Source organism: Vipera ursinii (assembly GCF_947247035.1).
Source record: "Vipera ursinii genome assembly, chromosome: Z".
Lineage (NCBI taxonomy): Eukaryota > Metazoa > Chordata > Lepidosauria > Squamata > Viperidae > Vipera > Vipera ursinii.
This window is the reverse complement of record NC_139517.1, coordinates 106,173,284-106,193,916: the sequence shown is the minus strand read 5'-3', so window position 1 is coordinate 106,193,916 and position 20,633 is coordinate 106,173,284. Positions and strand designations below refer to the sequence as shown.

The window sequence follows — 20,633 nt, the reverse complement described above, 5'->3', positions numbered from 1 at the left end:
ATATGAACTCAGTTGGAATAATATGCACATAGTGGTTTAAACAATCATTATTATATTCATTTATTATAGAAACACATATTCACATATTTTTTTCAATTTGCACGTTTATTCTATACCCATTGTTTTAAATAAAGCAACATTAAAATCCAGTAAATGGTGATGAGGAGACAGACGTAGAAAAAAAAGACCAGAGGGCATCTGTATGCTGGTCTTCCCAACTATTTTTCATCAAACTCGAGCCTTTGTTCTCCTGTGTACTTGAAAAACCCCTAAAATCTGAATTTGCATCACTGGTCTGAAACAATTGTAATAGAGCTTGGGTTGATGAGCTTTGTTCATTTGTTTCTTCCAGAATAGGTGGTTTCTCTACCTGCTGTAAGCATAATTCCACATTTTGTTTCTGATTTCCTATTTTATTCCGCCCTATGGAATGTATGACTTTTTTGCTGAGTTTTATTGAAGGTGAGCTTTGTATATTAATGTCTGTCAACAAAACTGGATCTTTGTTTGCAGGAAAACTATGGAATGGCTTTTCTGACTCTAAAGCAACTGAAAGTTCTCTTGGAAAATTACTTGCCACATTACAGTTAACAAATTCCTTGTCAATTGGTAAATGAGTAGCTACTTTCTTCAAACATTTTGCTGGCAGAAGAACTGCATTACTCAATTTTCGTTTTGACTTTGGTGTGTCATTTCTTTCACTATACTCAGATGCTTGGATATGAGCATGTAGTGAGTTTACATTTGCTGACAATCCCAATGTATTCTGTCTTGATAGTGGCTCACAGTGTTCATAAATTTCTGGCAAATTTTTCATATATGCCATACTTTCTTTTGGAGGAGGTAGTTGTACCAAATTTGTTGATAAAATTATTTCTTTCAAGTTTGAATGTTTAGGTATTCTGGTTTTTTCAGTATTGCCATTTAGTTTTCTTGATGTTTCTGAAGAACAGAGGGTATGATAGGAATAAACAGAACATGAAGGTTCAGAGGTAAAATGGTTTTGTGTAGACTTAGGATATCCATCTATGTGTTCAGAACCTTCTTTCAAGGTTTCCATTGCAATGCTTTCCCGAGAATACCATCTCAACGGAATATCTTGACTCATTAATCTTTCTTTCAATTCGTTCTTTTTTGTTCCAATGAGAGGAGCAAACTGTCCAACATTACATTTGCGCCTAAAATTAAAGAAATTAATATGTAAATATTAGGAATGATTCTAATATTGTATAAACACTAGGTAAGTAGTGACAAATTAATGATACAGCTCAACTCTCAAAAGATTATTCCAGATTTGCAATTTGCCACAAACCTGGTTGTCTATGGTAAATATTATCCTGACAGCATGCACTGAATATGTTCAGCAGAAGATATTATTTAATTAGCTGCATTCTTTTCTCAAAAAGGAAATCAGAGCTGTTAAACTGAACTATATTGTTTTTTTGCTTACTGACATCAGAAGAGCAACAAAAACAGCTTGCCAAATGTGCAATTAGAAATAACACCTCTACTTCTACCTGTTCCCAGATTCCTTGAACTAAAAACAGTAGCAGAGAATTTTTAATAACCTTTTAAATTGCAAAGCAAAAAACAAATAACAGAATACATTTTAGAATCAATTTGCTTCAGCCTTAAAAATCCAAAACTTCAAGTTATTATTTTCCACATTCTATAATACATTTGATATGCTATGAAACCTATGCAGTTTTAAGAAAGTCATGCAAACTTCTTTCATGTGTAGTAAATATACATATATTTCAAAATACTATATTAGATTTGAACCATTATATTCACAAATAATAAAGTTCATATTAAAATTCTCTCACTGGCAGTAGCAGCAGATATAAAATTATTTTAAATTATGTATTAGCAATTTCTCAAATCCAGGGATATAGGAATGGTTGACAAAAATATATTAATTTCTGGCTAATGGCTAGGTTGACCTTTATTAAAAAAGGCATCGATAATCTTCTCATAATATTAGCAAGTACTATTTTTTTTCACAATTATTATACACAGAATACAAAAATTTAGAAAACACAATAAAATAAAGGTAGTCAGTGATAATTTCAGAATGAGTTTTCTTAACCTTCAATTGCTGCCCTTGCTAAAGTTACTGCAAATACAGCAAATTGACTTGGGACAAAAAGGTCAATGCAAATTCTCAAACATGAAGAAATCAACTCATGTGAATTTTGGCTATTCTTACAACACTGCAAAAGTATAGCTTCCCATCCATATTATATATTACATAATTAGTAGCAAAGAAGCCACTACACTTACAATGTTGGCTACTCCTTTATTAGTAAATAAAAATGTCACAAGGAAATCCTCAAAAATGGCATGCTGAGTGCCTTGGGCACTATTTTCTTCCTGTTAACACACAGCTGATTTTGCTGCCAAAGCTGATTCTTTGGTGATGCAATCCCTAGATTTTCTAGGGAGCAACTAGGAATGATTCAAGATAACTCTCGGATGACCATGTATCTACCTGGGAAGAGAAAACTTGATGGTTGCAATTCTCGGTAGGAGCAGTCAGAGTGCTGGTCTCCCTTTTTTCATTTCAGCTGTTTGCTTTCTTAAGCTCATCTCATTTAAACTGTATATCTTGAAGTTTACTTTTTCTTTTTGACTTTCAACTTCAACTGTTAATCTACCGGCTGAATGCTAATTTACTCTAATCCTTTGCTGGATTTGAATATGTAGTTTTTGCATCTTTTTACTGCTGTATTTTTTAGTTCTGAATCACTTTCATCTCATGGAGATTAACAGCGAGGACTCTCATTGGGTAGTGCAAACTTAAGGAAAAATTTTATCATTAAGAATCAATCAAGGATATTTGACCCTGAGATGATTGTGGTTAATGGTAGATTGGAGGCTATTGTGGACTTTCTATGAGTTAAATACAACAATATAGTTAACAGAGGGCTTTGAAGTTTAACTTTGCTGTTGGCTTTATCTGTTAACTATAGTTTTTTATATAGTAGATAGATGCCAAGTCAAATTGATTGGATAAACAGAGCTGTAGAAATTCTTGAAGGAAGCGGTGATGAGACCCCTCCTCAAGAAACCTACCTTGGACCCAGCTGTATTAAACAACTTTCGTCCGGTCTCCAACCTTCGCTTTCTTGCTAAGGTTGTTGAGAGTGTGGTGGCGCATCAGCTCCCTTCGGTCCTGGAGGAAACTGACTATCTGGACCCGTACCAATCGGGTTTCAGGCCCGGGTACAGCACGGAGACGGCATTGGTCGCCCTGGTGAATGATCTCTGGAGGGCTCGGGACAGGGGTTGTTCCTCTGTCCTAGTCCTATTAGACCTCTCAGCGGCTTCTGATACCATCGACCATGGTATCCTGCTGCAGCGTCTCAGGGGGCTGGGAGTGGGAGATACGGTTCTTCAATGGTTCTCCTCCTACCTTCTGGGACGTTCGCAGTCGGTGTTGGCAGGGGGACAGAGATCGACCTCAAGGCCTCTCGTTTGTGGAGTTCCTCAGGGGTCGGTCCTCTCGCCTCTCCTGTTTAACATCTATATGAAGCCTCTGGGTGAGATCATTCGTGGCTTTGGAGTTGGGTATCATCAGTATGATACCCAGTGATGCCCTCGACGTGATGTCCCGTTGCCTGGAGGCGGTCCGGGTCTGGATGGGGAGGAACAGGCTTCGGCTCAACCCTGACAAGACGGAGTGGCTGTACGTGCCAGCATCTCAGGAAACTTAGATCATTCCATCTCTCACTATGGGGAGTGAGTTATTACCCCCCGTAGATAGGGCTCGCAACTTGGGAGTTCTCAAGGAGTTCCATCGCAACTTGGGAGTTCCATCCTTAATGATGGGGGGTGAGGTGTTACCCCCTGTTGATAGGGCTCACAACCTGGGCGTCCTCCTGGACTCACGGCTCAATTTTGAAGACCATATAGGAGCCGTGACCAGGGGGGCTTTTGCACAGGTTCGCCTGGTGTGCCAGTTGCGTCCCTATCTGGACCGAGACGCCCTACACACAGTTACTCATGCGCTTGTGACCTCCCGTTTGGACTACTGTAACGCTCTCTACATGGGGCTGCCCTTGAAGACCACTCGGAGGCTTCAACTGGTGTAGAATGCGGCCGCGCGAGTTGTAATGGGGGTTTCCCGATACTCCCATGTAACACCTCTGCTCCGTGAGCTGCATTGGCTTCCGGTTGCTTTCCGGGTGAGATTCAAGGTACTGCTTATGACCTACAAAGCCCTACATGGCATGGGTCCGGAGTACCTTAGGGAACACCTGCAGCCGGCATCAACTTCCCTCCGCCCAGTGTGCTTCCACAGAGAGGGCCTCCTCAGGGTGCCGCCATTCGGAGAATGCCGTCTGGTGGCCCCCAGGGGGAGGGCATTCTCTGTGGGTGCACCTGACCTGTGGAACCGTTTACCGGTTGAGCTCCGGATGGCTCCCGAACTTCGCTCCTTCCGACGCGACCTAAAAACCTATTTGTTTGAACAAGCCGGCCTGGTCTGATGGGTTTTGTTTTAATTATTGTTTTAATGTAATTTATTTTCTGCATTTGGGCACTAGGGTTTAATTTGTTTTAATTTCTGTATTTTGGGTATTTTGGTATTTATGTCCCTGTTCACCGCCCTGAGTCCTTCGGGAGAAGGGCGGTATACAAATCAAATCAAATAAATAAATAAATAAATAAATAAATTGTGGGCCTGTTTTGCAAGGGGGAGAACTCTTATTCTTGAAATATATTTATATTCAACAGGAGAGGAGCAATCTATGTGTATGTGGAGTTTTTAAGCACACATTTATGTCTTTAGCTCCAAAAAAGGAGCTATTATCTCCTTTTTTGGGAGTCTGCATTTTAACTTTGTGAATAAAGTAAACAATTACTGAAAAAAAGAATACACACAAAAATATGTTTGTGTGGTGTATGTGTGTGTGTGTGTATCTGTATGCACGCTGGCTGAAATCAATATTAAACCTAATAGGTGGTTACTGTCTCTTTAAAACTGTATCCATCAAACAAATGAAGATCACTATTTTTAATCAGTTTTAAAACAATATATTTGTAAATAATCATTATAACACATTGTAAGAGAAAATATCAAGATATGTAAAAAATATCAAGGTATGTTAAGGAACTTTAAGATCTGCAACAGGCCACAATAGAGCTTAGAATTTTTTGAGATCATTCTGATATAGTCCCTTGCTCTACTTTCAAATAGTCAAGACGGAAAAATAACTAGGACGACAAGAAACAGGAATAACTCTGACAGAAATATACAATAGCTATATGTAGTACTTAGGACTTGCAAAATGCACCCTCAACTCCAAATGTCCTGATATTTTTACAGAAAAAGCCCAATGAATCATTTTTCTACAACAGAGCCATTGCATCTGAAAGTGGCACATAATCACAGTTGTTCCTGCAAGTAAGATCCTCTATCAGTAAATCCTCTGATGGTGTGAAGACAAATGGAAGGGAGAGAAGAGGATACTATTTTTGAATATATTAATCTATAACTGGGTAATTTCACTAATTTCTAGCCACTGAGTGGTATTTTTGTCCTGCTTTCTGCAGATAGAAAAAGGAACTGTGCTTAGATAGGGCATGTTTCATTCACTTTGTTAGATTTAGAAAAAGTTGTTTTACCTTTTAACCTTTGGTGTATTTTCTCTCAGTTCTAAAAAATCACAAGAAAACTTGGAAATGATATCATCCACTATTTGATACTGAGAGCTCTTTGCAAAGGTTTGGTGTTGTTCACTTTCAACATGCTGGAAGGAAAAAAAACAGTATCATTTGTATGCACATTATTACAACATGTAGTATTTTTTTTAAAAAAAAGCTTAAAACATACTTTGAAACATGAGAAAAAAAGAAATATACTTCTAAATTGCAGAAAATTAGAATTGAATACATGTTTTATTGCTGAGAAATTTTTTTTTAACAATGGTGCTAACTTCATTCCTTTTAACTGCTCACTCTACTAAACTAGCATATTTCACAATAATAAACATTTGGGCATGCATATACTAATGCAACCAGGCTATTTTACCAGTCCTTTTATTTTTAGAGGTTTTCAAGCTATAGCTTGATCTTTCTTTTTTTCCTTTTTCTCCCTCTCTTTCTTTTTCTTCTCTCTCTCTTTTCTTTCTTTCCTTCCTACCCCTCATCTGCAGTTACAACCCAAAGCCAACCCAATGAACAGCCAAGGTACAAAAGCCATTAACAACTTTCAGAAAAACCACTGCATAGCCTCTACCACATCCAGATCCCCAGGTCTGGTGGCAGGATTACTTCTTTTAAGACCCTACAAAAAGCCAGTAGGATTGTGACCAATCTAATCCATTTTTCATGAGATGGACACCTATATACATTTGAAAAGTAAATAAATAATCTAAGGGAAGATGATATTATAAAGGGCAGGTGCCACAACAGAAAAACTCTCTGCCCTGCCAGGTGACAGATGGGATGCAAAGTGTGTCTCTTTGGGATGCATAGACGTAATCAGGGAAAGGCAGTTCTTCAAATATCCCAGAAGCATATTGGTAACTCCCCATTCTGTTGCCTTCTGCACTGATATAGCTCCTGGATGCTCTTCAAGGGAGCCCCATGTAAAGAACACTGAAGTATTCCATTCAGGAAGTGTGCAAGATGCAAGTGACCATGAATTGAGCCTCCCAGTGCAGGAACAACAAGCTGGCATACAATACAACTTTGTGAAAAGGTCTTCCTGGCTTCAGATGCCACCTGCTCTTCAAAGAGGAGTCCTGAGTCTAGGAGACTCCCAACTATGCAAGGTTCTCTTTGCGGTAGCACAAGCTCATTCAGAACAAGTGAAGGAAAGCCTCTGGAATCAGGGGGCCCTTATACAATAATAACAATAACAAGATTCAGTTTTGTTTGAGTTGAGTTGAAGCCTCTGTCTCATCCAAATCCAGTCTCTAAACACCAAACAGGACCTCCACAGCATCATGGATAGAGATGTAAATCAGGGAATCATCAGCATACCCAATAGTACCTGACCATGTGCTCCGTTATAGAATACACCAAATATAGGCAAACAAAGAACCCCCCTTTATTGGCTCTTTGATTTAGTCCAGGGGTAGGCAACCTTGGCTCTTTTATGATTCGTGGACCTCAACTCCCAGCATTCCCAAGCTGAGCCATGCTGGCTCAGGAATTCTGGGAGTTGAAGTCCACGGGTCATAAAAGAGCCAAGGTTGCCTACCGCTGATTTAGTCTAACATAATATCACCAGGGAATGGATAAAATATTTTTTAGCTAATGATAGAGTGAGTTTGGGGTGATAGTTAAGATATCAGGCTAGAAACTGGGAGGCAGTGACTTCTAGTCCTGCCTTAGGGCATGAAGCCAGTTGGATGTCCTTGGGCTAGTCTCTCTCTCAGCTCTAAGAAGGCAATGGCAAACCACTTTCAAAATATTGCCAAGAAAATTACAGGGACTTGTCTAGGCAGCTGCCAGGAGTCAACACTGACTTGAATGTGTGTGTGTGTGTGTGTGTGTGTGTGTGTGTGTGTGTGTGTGTACATGCACATACGTCTCACAGATGTTGACAAGTCTTTTGATCCATGTTGTTAAAAAAAGATGATGTATACACACACTTACCTTATAATGCTTCCATAATTTATTATATATTATTAAATTATTACTTATTAAATTATTGATATTATTTAATATTTTATTGTTATGTATATGTAGAGGTGATGTTGTATGTAGTATGTTTTAGGTGTCATGTATGTGTTTCACTTTGAGAGCGGGTAACTAATTTTCATTTTCGATGTGTGCTATTGTGCCCACAGTAAAAAATGAAAATAGATTATCTTATCTTATCATTGCTAAATATGTACTCAATATGTACTCAATATGTACTCAATATGTACTCAATATGTATGGAAATAAGTGAATCTCAGTGAAAATTAACATAATTTTGCAAACATTAATTACATTTTATTTAGAATGCTGAATGCATTTATGTCAAAAATGAGGCAGAAGTAATTTCATTAAAACATATATTACATTTATCAGGAAGTTTTTCCCCCAAATGACCTATAGGTTTTGCAAGAGGAAATTAGAAGTTTCTTTTAAAAACAAGCAAATGGGTGAGCAATGCAAATAATTTCAGAGCTTGGATGGGTCTGAATATTGTTTATGTCTTAAATGGGTCTGCTTGTCTCATGAATATTAACTTTTTGTAATGTCTAATTATCAATTGTTTCTCTTCTCCTTATCTCATTTCCATCCAGTTTTACTATACTTTTTCCCCTTTTCTACCACTTTTTTAACCCAATCTTTCTGCTTTAAAGAGGAAGGTGTATACATATATTATTTCTGTGGAGTTTTAAGTATGGGAGTATTTGATATATGCAATGTAATAAGAGAAAAGATCAGTTACTTTTATGAATGAAGTTCTTATTTTGCAAACAATTATGAGCAGTGTTTGGTAGGCATATTATAATATATAAGCATATCATATTCTTGAAAATATATGAATCTTCAGGACTGATTTCAGTTGTAGTTCACAAGATAGAAAACCTAAGCAATGAATATATTTTTTATATATATTTATATATTTTTTATGTTTATATATTTGTTCTAACTACTTTTTCTTTAGACAGGAGTCAACTTTCAGAAAAATATGCTGTGTAATTGATTTCTCTGTAGGAACATGATATAAAATTATTAAAAAAAAACCTGTTTCAAAACAAAATGCAATATAGCAGATTGGTATATTAGAATTTAACAATATCCATCTTAGATAAATAACATAGATAAGATATACATACCGCATGAAGATCTTCATATTTCTTCATGCAGCATTCACAATATCCTTTTCTCCTTTTATGCTTTGGAGGAAGCTGAACTGTGCGTTTTTCTCTATCACTATTTGCAAGATTTCTATTGTCAAGAGAAATTTATATTATGTAAGACATGCCAACAGGAACAAGTTATATTATGTAAGACATGCCAACAGGAAGTTCTGACCAGTTTTAGTAGCCTACCATGAATCCAATCCCATTATGACACATTGTCATATTCATTTTCAATGTAAAGGATAAAGAGGAATATAAATCCTAACCGTGAGGAGAATTTAATTTTTAATTTAATTTTAATCCCATTTATATCCCGCCCTTCTCCGAAGACTCAGGGCAGCTTACAATCTAAAGCACAAATTAATGTGCTTAGCAATAGCCTTCATTCTATGTATATGCCTGCTTATTATTAGGGCTTTCGGGGGCCCCCAAGCGGCATTATTACAAAGTCAGCTTATTGCCCCCAACAATCTGGGTCCTCATTTTACCTACCTCGGAAGGATGGAAGGCAGAGTCAACCTTGAGCCTGGTGGGATGCGAACCTGCACTAATTGCAGGCAGCTGGTGTTACTGAAGGAGGCATTAGCCCACTGCTCCACCAAGGAGAATACAAGATTTAAATACTTAATATGTTTAAAAATAATTGTAATCCTGCTTAGTATGTATCTGTCCAAGTAGAATAACATTTCTGATCTAAAATCACAAAACCTCTGCCCAGAATAGTTACTTAGAAAACTATTTTAACGTTCAGTATTGAACATTAATACATAAAATTACAATATGATATAGAATACCTCAATGCATGTTGCACATACAGATAAAAAGAACACTTCTGTTCTCTTCATTACTCTAACATAGGATATACACAAGTCTATCATAATTCTATAGCAAATATGCAAAGCATATTCCCCTACCATATTGACTATTAATGAATCTACTTCAATTAAAAAAACAGTATCTAATTTCTAGTTTCAAAATAGAAAAAAGATATTAAATATGTAAACTAGTCTATAGCACCACCTGTCAGTAGGTAAAATAAATTTCTGCCTTAAGAGGAAAAGTATTTATCAACCCCTTTAAAATGGGACATATTTTTTCATCTATGAATAACATTTGATAACTAAGGATTACATCATATATTACTTTATTTCTAAGGTTAAAATGCTTTTGCAAAACTGAAACATTTAATGCAGTTTGCTACTTAATCAAAATCATACAAGTAGTCCTTGCTTACTGAACACTCATTCAGTGACTGTTGAAGTTATGTGTGACTAAAAAGTTGCAGTCATTGCAGCATCCCCATAATCACATGATCACAATTCAGGTAGGTGCTTGGCAGCATCCTGAGGTCACATGATTGCCATTTGTGATCTTCATAGCCAGCTTCTGATAAGCAAAGTTAAAGGGACAGGAAGTCACGAGTAACAGCCCATGTGACATTAAAAAATGCATTATGATTTGCTTAAAAGGGACGCAGTGGCTCAGTGGGTTAGGACGCTGAGCTTGTCGATCAGAAGGTCGGCAGTTTGGCGGGTCGAATCCTGAGTGCCGCGTAGCAGAGTGAGCGCCTGTTACTCGTCCCAGCTTCTGCCAACCTAGCAGTTCGAAAGCACGTAAAAAAATGCAAGTAGAAAAATAGGGACCACTACGGTGGGAAGGTAACAGCGTTCCGTGCACCTTTGGCGTCTAGTCATGCCGGCCACATGACCACAGAGACGTCCTCGGACAAACGCTGGCTCTTCGGCTTTGAAAGAGATGAGCACCGGCCCCTAGAGTCGGAAACGACTAGCACGCATGTGCGGGGGAACCTTTACCTTTACCTATGATTTGCTTAATTACTGTAACCAATGTTTTAAGTCAGACACAGTCATGTGATTTCATTTTGCAACCACATCGTTTAGCAACAGAGTTGTTAGTTCCAATTGTAGTTGGTAAGTGAGGATCACTTGTATAATTTAGGGTTAGAGTCTAATGGATAATTAGTGTGCAAATTTATGGGGAAAAAATGACATATAATTGCTTAAAAGAAATCTATTATATGGAAAGGTTTTTACAGCAAAATAAGATAACATAGAATGGCTGCACATCTAAAATAGAGTGCAGTATAAAATAAGCTATTCTAAAAATATTTTTTTCATTCACGTAGAATTTTATGACTACAATAAGAGAAACCAGATATAATTTTCTATGCAAGATCTATCCAGATATTTTGAGATAATAGCCAACCATATCAGCTATTTAGTGATGAAGGTTCACAGTGAGTCCCCCTGGTAAGTTTGAGGTACGATTGTTAAATTAAAAAATTATAGAGCAAGCCATAGGCTGGTCTTCAATTCTGTAGCAAAATCTCAGACGTGCTTTCATATATTTTTATGTAACTAAATTTTGTCATTCACCATTGTATTCTCATCTTGTTTATCTTCTGTTACCTTTGTTTATTGTGAATTTGCTTCTGGCCATAAGCATTTTTCTTTTCTACATCAAATGGACTGCAAGGTCTTGGATTAGAATAGTTGACAACAGGAAAGCTGGACAGTTGAAGGTAAAATGGTCTATAGCGACTATTTAAAAAAAAGAAATAATTCATTACAAAATATGTCTTTTACATATGTTTGTTTTCCTTGAAATATTATTTTATTCAATAAATAGTCACTTTACATCTGTATTTTTCAAACTTGTCAATTTTAAGTGGTGTGCTGTAAAGCACTATGGGGCAGTATATAAGTCTAAGTACTTTTGCTATTTCAACTCTCAGTATTCCCCAGCCACTATGCTGCTAAAGTTACTAAGTTTGAAAAACATTACTTTAGAATAAAATGAAACAAGAAAAGTGTGGAAACATTAATATGTTGTTTATATCATTCTGTTCTAGACTATAGGCACATTTAGGATTTAGCAAGGTTAATTAGGTATTCCCTTAATTACCACTTTTATTTCTAGCAGGAAGCATATAATGTGGGCAATTATGCCAACAATTTCTTATCTTAAGATTTCATTTACTATCCAGTATGACTATTATATTTGCCCTATTGCATATTTTCTTAGCATGTAGATGACCAGAAAAGGCAAGTACTACAGGGAGTGCAGAATTATTAGGCAAATGAGTATTTTGACCACATCATCCTCTTTATGCATGTTGTCTTACTCCAAGCTGTATAGGCTCGAAAGCCTACTACCAATTAAGCATATTAGGTGATGTGCATCTCTGTAATGAGAAGGGGTGTGGTCTAATGACATCAACACCCTGTATCAGGTGTGCATAATTATTAGGCAACTTCCTTTCCTTTGGCAAAATGGGTCAAAAGAAGGACTTGACAGGCTCAGAAAAGTCAAAAATAGTGAGATATCTTGCAGAGGGATGCAGCACTCTTAAAATTGCAAAGCTTCTGAAGCGTGATCATCGAACAACCAAGCGTTTCATTCAAAATAGTCAACAGGGTCGCAAGAAGCGTGTGGAGAAACCAAGGCGCAAAATAACTGCCCATGAACTGAGAAAAGTCAAGCGTGCAGCTGCCAAGATGCCACTTGCCACCAGTTTGGCCATATTTCAGAGCTGCAACATCACTGGAGTGCCCAAAAGCACAAGGTGTGCAATACTCAGAGACATGGCCAAGGTAAGAAAGGCTGAAAGACGACCACCACTGAACAAGACACACAAGCTGAAACGTCAAGACTGGGCCAAGAAATATCTCAAGACTGATTTTTCTAAGGTTTTATGGACTGATGAAATGAGAGTGAGTCTTGATGGGCCAGATGGATGGGCCCGTGGCTGGATTGGTAAAGGGCAGAGAGCTCCAGTCCGACTCAGACGCCAGCAAGGTGGAGGTGGAGTACTGGTTTGGGCTGGTATCATCAAAGATGAGCTTGTGGGGCCTTTTCGGGTTGAGGATGGAGTCAAGCTCAACTCCCAGTCCTACTGCCAGTTTCTGGAAGACACCTTCTTCAAGCAGTGGTACAGGAAGAAGTCTGCATCCTTCAAGAAAAACATGATTTTCATGCAGGACAATGCTCCATCACACGCGTCCAAGTACTCCACAGCGTGGCTGGCAAGAAAGGGTATAAAAGAAGGAAATCTAATGACATGGCCTCCTTGTTCACCTGATCTGAACCCCATTGAGAACCTGTGGTCCATCATCAAATGTGAGATTTACAAGGAGGGAAAACAGTACACCTCTCTGAACAGTGTCTGGGAGGCTGTGGTTGCTGCTGCACGCAATGTTGATGGTGAACAGATCAAAACACTGACAGAATCCATGGATGGCAGGCTTTTGAGTGTCCTTGCAAAGAAAGGTGGCTATATTGGTCACTGATTTGTTTTTGTTATGTTTTTGAATGTCAGAAATGTATATTTGTGAATGTTGAGATGTTATATTGGTTTCACTGGTAAAAATAAATAATTGAAATGGGTATATATTTGTTTTTTGTTAAGTTGCCTAATAATTATGCACAGTAATAGTCACCTGCACACACAGATATCCCCCTAAAATAGCTATAACTAAAAACAAACTAAAAACTACTTCCAAAAATATTCAGCTTTGATATTAATGAGTTTTTTGGGTTCATTGAGAACATGGTTGTTGTTCAATAATAAAATTAATCCTCAAAAATACAACTTGCCTAATAATTCTGCACTCCCTGTAGATAAAAGTTACAAATTCCTCAAAGAGCTAATTATGAACAGACTTTCTAAGATAACAGAGAATAGAGTAGATTAATAAATAAGTAAGTAAGTAAGTAAGTAAGTAAGTAAGTAAGTAAGTAAGTAAGTAAGTAAATAAATAAATAAATAAAAATCAATCTAGTATAACCAGGGCTTTTCTTCCTCATAGAACGCTCAGAACAGTGTTCTGGCACCTTTTTTTTGCCAAAAAAAAAAAGCTCCCTCTATTGGCTTTCGAAAGCCTATTGCATGAGTACGCAATCTTGGCTCTTTTTTTATGACTTGTGGACTTTAACTCCTAGAAACGCTGAGCCAGCCATGCTGAGGGGAAAGAGAGAGGTTTCCAAGCTGAGCAATGCTGGTTCAGGAATTCTGGGAGTTGAACTCCTTGAGTAATAAAAGAGCCAAGGTTGCCTACCCTGCACTAGAGGAGGATATTAAAATTATTTACAAGGTTACTTCTTTAGGAACTAAACTTTTAGAATCTAAAACAGCTAATTCAAAAAAGCCAACAGGAAAGAACCTCATATTTTTTATCTGCTTCTGTCTTTTGGAAGGTCAAATTAGATAACAAAACAATCTATTTCCTATGTTAACATCTCTGCAATGAAATCAATAAAGGTAACAAGAAAGAAATGAGAAACATTTTTCTCAATGTAATGTCTAATTTAGCTGATGCTAGAAAAAATAGTATCTTGTGTACACTCTTGAAAGCTATTTTGAATCTATAACCATCTATTACAACTAAACCGCTTTAAATTAAACAATTCTTAAGAATGAAATATTCTTAATTTGGACTTTACTTTTACTGTTTGGATTGTTGTGTGTTTTGAAAAATAGATTATTTAGAATCTAGTTATGTTGCACTTCAGTCTTTAAATAATTAACCTAGTATATACATAACAATATACCGTATATACTTGAGTATAAGCCGAATTTTTCAGCCCACTTTTTGGGCTGAAAAAATTCCACTTCGGCTTATACTCCAGTCAACAAAAAAACTTACCGAGGACTTGTGCGCGGCCGAGGCTTTGGTGCTTCCGGGATCGCGCGCACCTCTCCCAAGCCACCGCCGTCCGCAGACCTGCCGAAGTTTGGGGAGGTTTGGGGAGGTGCGCGCGCACCTCCCCAAACCTCCCCAAACGTTGGCAGGTCTCCGGACCTCCGCGCCTTGCCTGCCTGCTTCTTTCCGCAGCGGAAAGAAGCAGGCAGGCAGGGCGCGGAGGAACGGAGACCTGCTGACGTTTGGGGAGGTTTGGGCGCCTCCCCAAACGTCGGCAGGTCTCCGTTCCTCCTGCCGACGTTTGGGGAGGTTTGGGCGCCTCCCCAAACCTCCCCAAACGTCGGCAGGTCTCCGTTCCTCCGCGCAGACCTGCCGACGTTTGGGGAGGTTTGGGCGCCTCCCCAAACGTCGGCAGGTCTCCGTTCCTCCTGCCGATGTTTGGGGAGGTTTGGGCGCCTCCCCAAACCTCCCCAAACGTCGGCAGGTCTCCGTTCCTCCACGCAGACCTGCCGACGTTTGGGGAGGTTTGGGCGCCTCCCCAAACCTCCCCAAATGTCGGCAGGTCTCTGTTCCTCCTGCCGACGTTTGGGGAGGTTTGGGCGCCTCCCGAAACGTCGACAGGTCTCCGTTCCTCCGCGCAGACCTGCCGACGTTTGGGGAGGTTTGGGCGCCTCCCCAAACCTCCCCAAACGTCGGCAGGTCTCCGTTCCTCCTGCCGACGTTTGGGGAGGTTTGGGCGCCTCCCCAAACCTCCCCAAACGTCGGCAGGTCTCCGTTCCTCCGCGCAGACCTGCCGACGTTTGGGGAGGTTTGGGCGCCTCCCCAAACGTCGGCAGGTCTGCGCGGAGGAACGGAGACCTGCCGACGTTTGGGGAGGTTTGGGGAGGCGCCCAAACCTCCCCAAACGTCGGCAGGAGGAACGGAGACCTGCCGAGGTTTGGGGAGGCGCCCAAACCTCCCCAAACGTCGGCAGGTCTGTGCGGAGGAACGGAGACCTGCCGACGTTTGGGGAGGTTTGGGGAGGCGCCCAAACCTCCCCAAACGTCGGCAGGTCTGCGCGGAGGAACGGAGACCTGCCGACGTTTGGGGAGGTTTGGGGAGGCGCCCAAACCTCCCCAAACGTCGGCAGGAGGAACGGAGACCTGCCGACGTTTGGGGAGGCGCCCAAACCTCCCCAAACGTCGGCAGGTCTGCGCGGAGGAACGGAGACCTGCCGACGTTTGGGGAGGTTTGGGGAGGCGCCCAAACCTCCCCAAACATCGGTAGGAGGAACGGAGACCTGCCAACGTTTGGGGAGGTTTGGGGAGGCGCCCAAACCTCCCCAAACGTCGGCAGGTCTGCGCGGAGGAACGGAGACCTGCCGACGTTTGGGGAGGTTTGGGGAGGCGCCCAAACCTCCCCAAACATTGGCAGGAGGAACGGAGACCTGCCGACGTTTGGGGAGGTTTGGGGAGGTGCCCAAACCTCCCCAAACGTCGGCAGGTCTGCGCGGAGGAACGGAGACCTGCCGACGTTTGGGGAGGTTTGGGGAGGCGCCCAAACCTCCCCAAACGTTGGCAGGAGGAACAGAGACCTGCCGACGTTTGGGGAGGTGCCCAAACCTCCCCAAACGTCGGCAGGTCTGCGCGGAGGAACGGAGACCTGCCGACGTTTGGGGAGGTTTGAGGAGGCGCCCAAACCTCCCCAAACGTCGGCAGGTCTCCATTCCTCCGCGCCCTGCCTGCCTGCTTCTTTCCGCTGCGGAAAGAAGCAGGCAGGCAGGGCGCGGAGGTCTGGAGACCTGCCGACGTTTGGGGAGGTTTGGGGAGGTGCGCGCGCACCTCCCCAAACTTCGGCAGGTCTCCGGACGGCGGCGGCTTGGGAGAGGTGTGCGTGATCCTGGAAGCACCGAAGCCTCGGCCGCGCGCAAGTCCTCGGTAAGCTCCGGGCGGTCACTTGCTTCGCGTCTCCTGAGGGAAGGGGGGGCGACTGGAGCGGGCGTGTTTCCTCGCCTGCTGGGCGCCGCGATTTGCCCGGGGAACGCGCGGGCCCCGAATGGCAGCGTGGAGCGAGGAAGCGGACAGCCAGGGCTTCCCCGAGAGCCGCGGCCACACAGGGTATTCCTGTGTATTCAGGCTTGCAAAATGGCGGATCGAGCCTCTGCTGGCGGCAGAGGCTTGCAGAACGGCGGATCGGCTTATACTCGAGTCAATAACTTTTTCCAGTTTTTGGGGGTGAAATTGGGGGTCTCGGCTTATACTCGAGTCGGCTTATACTCAAGTATATACGGTATGATGTTTTCCATGGTGAGCCTAATATCAATAACATCATTTATTAAAAAGGCTAAAATAATTTCTGGTGGTATTATCTGTACATTAAAATTTTGTTTAATCACAATCTTTCACTTTTCACATTCTGGACAAGCAATGGTCATGTATCCTAGCAAAAGATGTTACATATGTGCATAAGCGTAGTCAGTAGCATATGCCTTTTTAAAAATATCAAACATGCAAAGAAACAAAAATAAGTCCAAAATATCTGTATTACGTCCAGAAATGCCAACTTTGCAACCAATATTTCTCATCCATAACTATGGCACCCTAAGGATACCTGCATACATTCAAATGCTTCTCTGGGATCAGTAACGAAGCAGGGATTGCTTTTTCCTTCCAGTAACAGATTGCTGCGAAATACCAAACATGGCCTTGAGAATTCCAATGTTTGTTACAAATTTTTCTAGTTGGAAAGAGGCCTAGCAATGCCAGCACAAATACATCACACTTGCTGAACGTGCACACGCAACTAATTACAATCTTCAATTATATGTGATATATCTAAAATGAGATGGGCTGTCTCAACTGCAACTTTGAAACCATTCTGTTTTGTGGCAAAACAATTCAGGACAAGCTGATTAGCAGAGCTTAGAGAGGACTCATTAACACAATTTTTGGGAAGGAAAGAAACAGAAGAGTAGTTTAACATCTTCCAGTTGATGTTATGTTATGTAACATCTTCTGGGAGTTGAAGTCCATGAGTTATAAAAGAGCCAAGGTTGCCTATGCCTGGCCTATTGGCTTTCGAAAGCCAATAGGAATTGCTGCTGAGCGCGCCAAAAGACCTGGCCGGCAAACGTTGCACAGGCAAGTTGTCTGCAGCGAAGGCAGGAACTTTGCACCCCTCCCTGCTGTCCAACTACACCATCTCAACTAGCTAAGTAAGATATTATTTGCAAATAGGATGGCAATAAACAATTTAGGCTGCATTTACATCAGGGCTTTTCAACCTTTCCAGAAATTGTACCACTTTTAGGACATGACAATATTCAAGCACCACTAGTGCTTAACAAGATGTCAAAAACTTGATGACTAAAAAAGGGGGGGGTACAGTTGCAAGAAAAAGTATGTGAACACTTTGGGATTACGTGGAGTTTTGCATGACTTGGACATAAAATGCGCTCTAAACGTCATTTAAGTCACAATAGAAAAACAGTCTGCTTAAAATAATACTACACAAACATTAGCTGTTGTCATGTTTTAATTGAACATAAGATGGAAACATTCACAGTGCAGGGTGGGAAAAGTATGTGAACCCCTAGCCTAATGACTTCTCCAAGAGCTAATTGGAGCCAGGAATGAGCCAACCTTGACTCCAATCAGTGTGATGATATTGGATGTGTTGCTGACAGCTGTCTTGCCCTTTAAAAACACACACCTGTTTTGGGTTTACTAGTCTCAAGAAGCACTGTCTAATGTGAACCATGCCTCGCAGAAAAGAGCTCTCAGAAGACCTACGATCAAGAATTGTTGACTTGCATGAAGCTGGAAAGGGTTACAAAAGTATCTCCAAAAGCATTCATATTCATGTGTCCACGGTAAGACAGACTGTCTACAAATGGAGAAAGTTTAGCACTGTTGCTACTCTCCCTAGGCGTGGTCGTCCTGTAAAAATGACTGCAAGAGCACAGCGCATAATGCTTAATGAGGTAAAGAAGAATCCTAAAGTGTCAGCTAAAGACCTACAGAAATCTCTGGCACATGCTAACATTTTTGTTGACACATCTACAATAAGGAAAACATTAAACAAGAATGGAGTACATGGGAGGACACCACGGAGGAAGCCATTGCTGTTCAAAAAAAATATTGCAGCACGTTTGAAGTTTGCAAAAGAGCACCTGGATGTTCCACAGCACTACTGGCAAAATATACTGTGGACAGATGAAACCAAAATTGAGTTGTTTGGGGAAAACACACAACACTATGTGTGGAGAAAAAAAGGCACAGCACACCAACATCAAAACCTCATCCCCACAGTAAAATATGGCGGAGGGAGCATCATGGTTTGGGGCTGCTTTGCTGCCTCAGGGCCTGGACGGATTGTTGTCATTGATGGGAAAATGAATTCCAGAGTTTATCAGAACATTTTGCAGGAAAACGTACGACCATCTGTCTGCCAACTGAAGCTCCGCAGAGGATGGGTGATGCAACAGGACAATGACCCAAAGCATACAAGTAATTCAACAAAACAATGGCTTCAACAGAACAGAATACGCCTTCTGGAGTGGCCCAGTCAGAGTCCTGACCTCAACCCGATTGAAATGCTGTGGCATGACCTTAAGAGAGCGATTCACACCAGACATCCCAAGAATAATGCTACTGTTGTGACTCAGGGCCAGCCTGTGGGTCCGACAGCCGGCTCCGATGTATCGGATGACTCAGATGAGGGGGAGGAGGGAGACGAACCGGCTGATGATGGTTTGGAGGCTTTGCAGAGCCCTCAGCCGGGGACCTCTTCTCAGCTGCGTGAGCCCGATAGTGCGGAGGATGATGACCCACAGCTGGCCCTGTTCAAGGACGCCCGACGCAGGAGGCAGTCGAGCAGGAACAAACAAAGAAAGGCTGTGGGACTCCTCGGGAGGAGGCACAGGGAGACCACGCCCTGAGCTCTCAATAAAAGGAGTGTTTGGGGAGGGGCTGGTTGCTGAAAGCAACTCTTCCGCTTGAGGAGACAAGCTCTAGTGTTTTTGTTAATTAAGTAATAAATCTTGGCAGATGCCTTTTAGCCTTGGACGCTCTCCAGTCTCTTCTTTCTGAATAGGGGTTTGCCTTACTACAAGGCCAGAAGAGGGCTGGTTCAGAACAGCTACACTGAAAGAGTTTTGTGAAGAGGAGTGGTCCAAAATTACTCCAGATCATTGTGCAGGTCTGATCTGCAACTACAGGAAACGTTTGGTTGAGGTTATTGCTGCCAAAGGAGGGTCAACCAGTTATTAAGTCCAAAGGTTCACATACTTTTTCCACCCTGCACTGTGAATGTTTCCATCTTATGTTCAATTAAAACATGACAACAGCTAATGTTTGTGTAGTATTATTTTAAGCAGACTGTGTTTTTCTATTGTTGTGACTTACATGATGTTTAGAGCGCATTTTATGTCCAATTCATGCAAAACTCCACGTAATCCCAAAGGGTTCACATACTTTTTCTTGCAACTGTATTTTGGGTTTCATTGGTTAGATTCATTTATTGTTATAGAAATGGCTAGTTTATAATATTATAGAAAAGCAAAAAGTTGAGGTTCAATGTTAATGCTTCCTTCTACTGTAACAGAGGAAGTCAAAAGTCAATGCCTTTTTTTCCCCTTCTCCCCCTCACTTTTCCCTTTTTCCCTCACCCTTCGCTCACAAAAGCCCTCCCCACTTACTCACATTTTGCTCACAAAAGCCTCCAGTTGCTCTCATTCACTCCTCCGTCTCTTTCAAAGGCACCTTGTTCAGTCTCTCCCCCACTCACTCCGTCTCTTTCAAAGGCCTCTTGCTCACTCACTCACTTACTGCCCCACATCGCTTCCAAACACCATTTGCTCATTCACTTACTCACTTACTGCCCCGTTGCTTCCAAACGCCATTTGCTCATTCACACACTCACTTACTGCCCCGACGTTTCCAAACACCATTTGCTCATTCACTCACTCACTTACTTCCCCATCGCTTCCAAACGCTTCCAAATGCCACTTCCTCGCTCACTCACTTACTGCATTTGGAAGTGACGGGGCAGTAAGTGAACAAGTGCTGGTGCCGGAGGCCATCAGCTGTTTGGCGCTGGAGACCACTGCCACGAGGAACACAGCTCTGGGTCAGGGTTCAGAGCAGCTCTGGGTGGTGGCTCACCATGGACCGCGGAA

At 41.4% G+C, this 20,633-nt stretch overlaps 1 protein-coding gene across 1 annotated transcript in view; it reads right to left on the bottom strand.

Moving 5' to 3' along the window:
* Window positions 1-139: 139 nt before the first annotated feature.
* Window positions 140-20,633, bottom strand: part of DBF4 (DBF4-CDC7 kinase regulatory subunit) — a gene marked incomplete at both ends in the record, with an annotated part of 40,660 nt that continues 20,166 nt past the window's right edge. Inside the window, 4 exons of the mRNA XM_083376395.1 lie at window positions 140-1,178; window positions 5,629-5,753; window positions 8,787-8,898; window positions 11,243-11,374. Coding sequence (XP_083232521.1) covers window positions 140-1,178; window positions 5,629-5,753; window positions 8,787-8,898; window positions 11,243-11,374 — 1,408 coding nt within the window. The remainder of the gene's footprint in view (window positions 1,179-5,628; window positions 5,754-8,786; window positions 8,899-11,242; window positions 11,375-20,633) is intronic.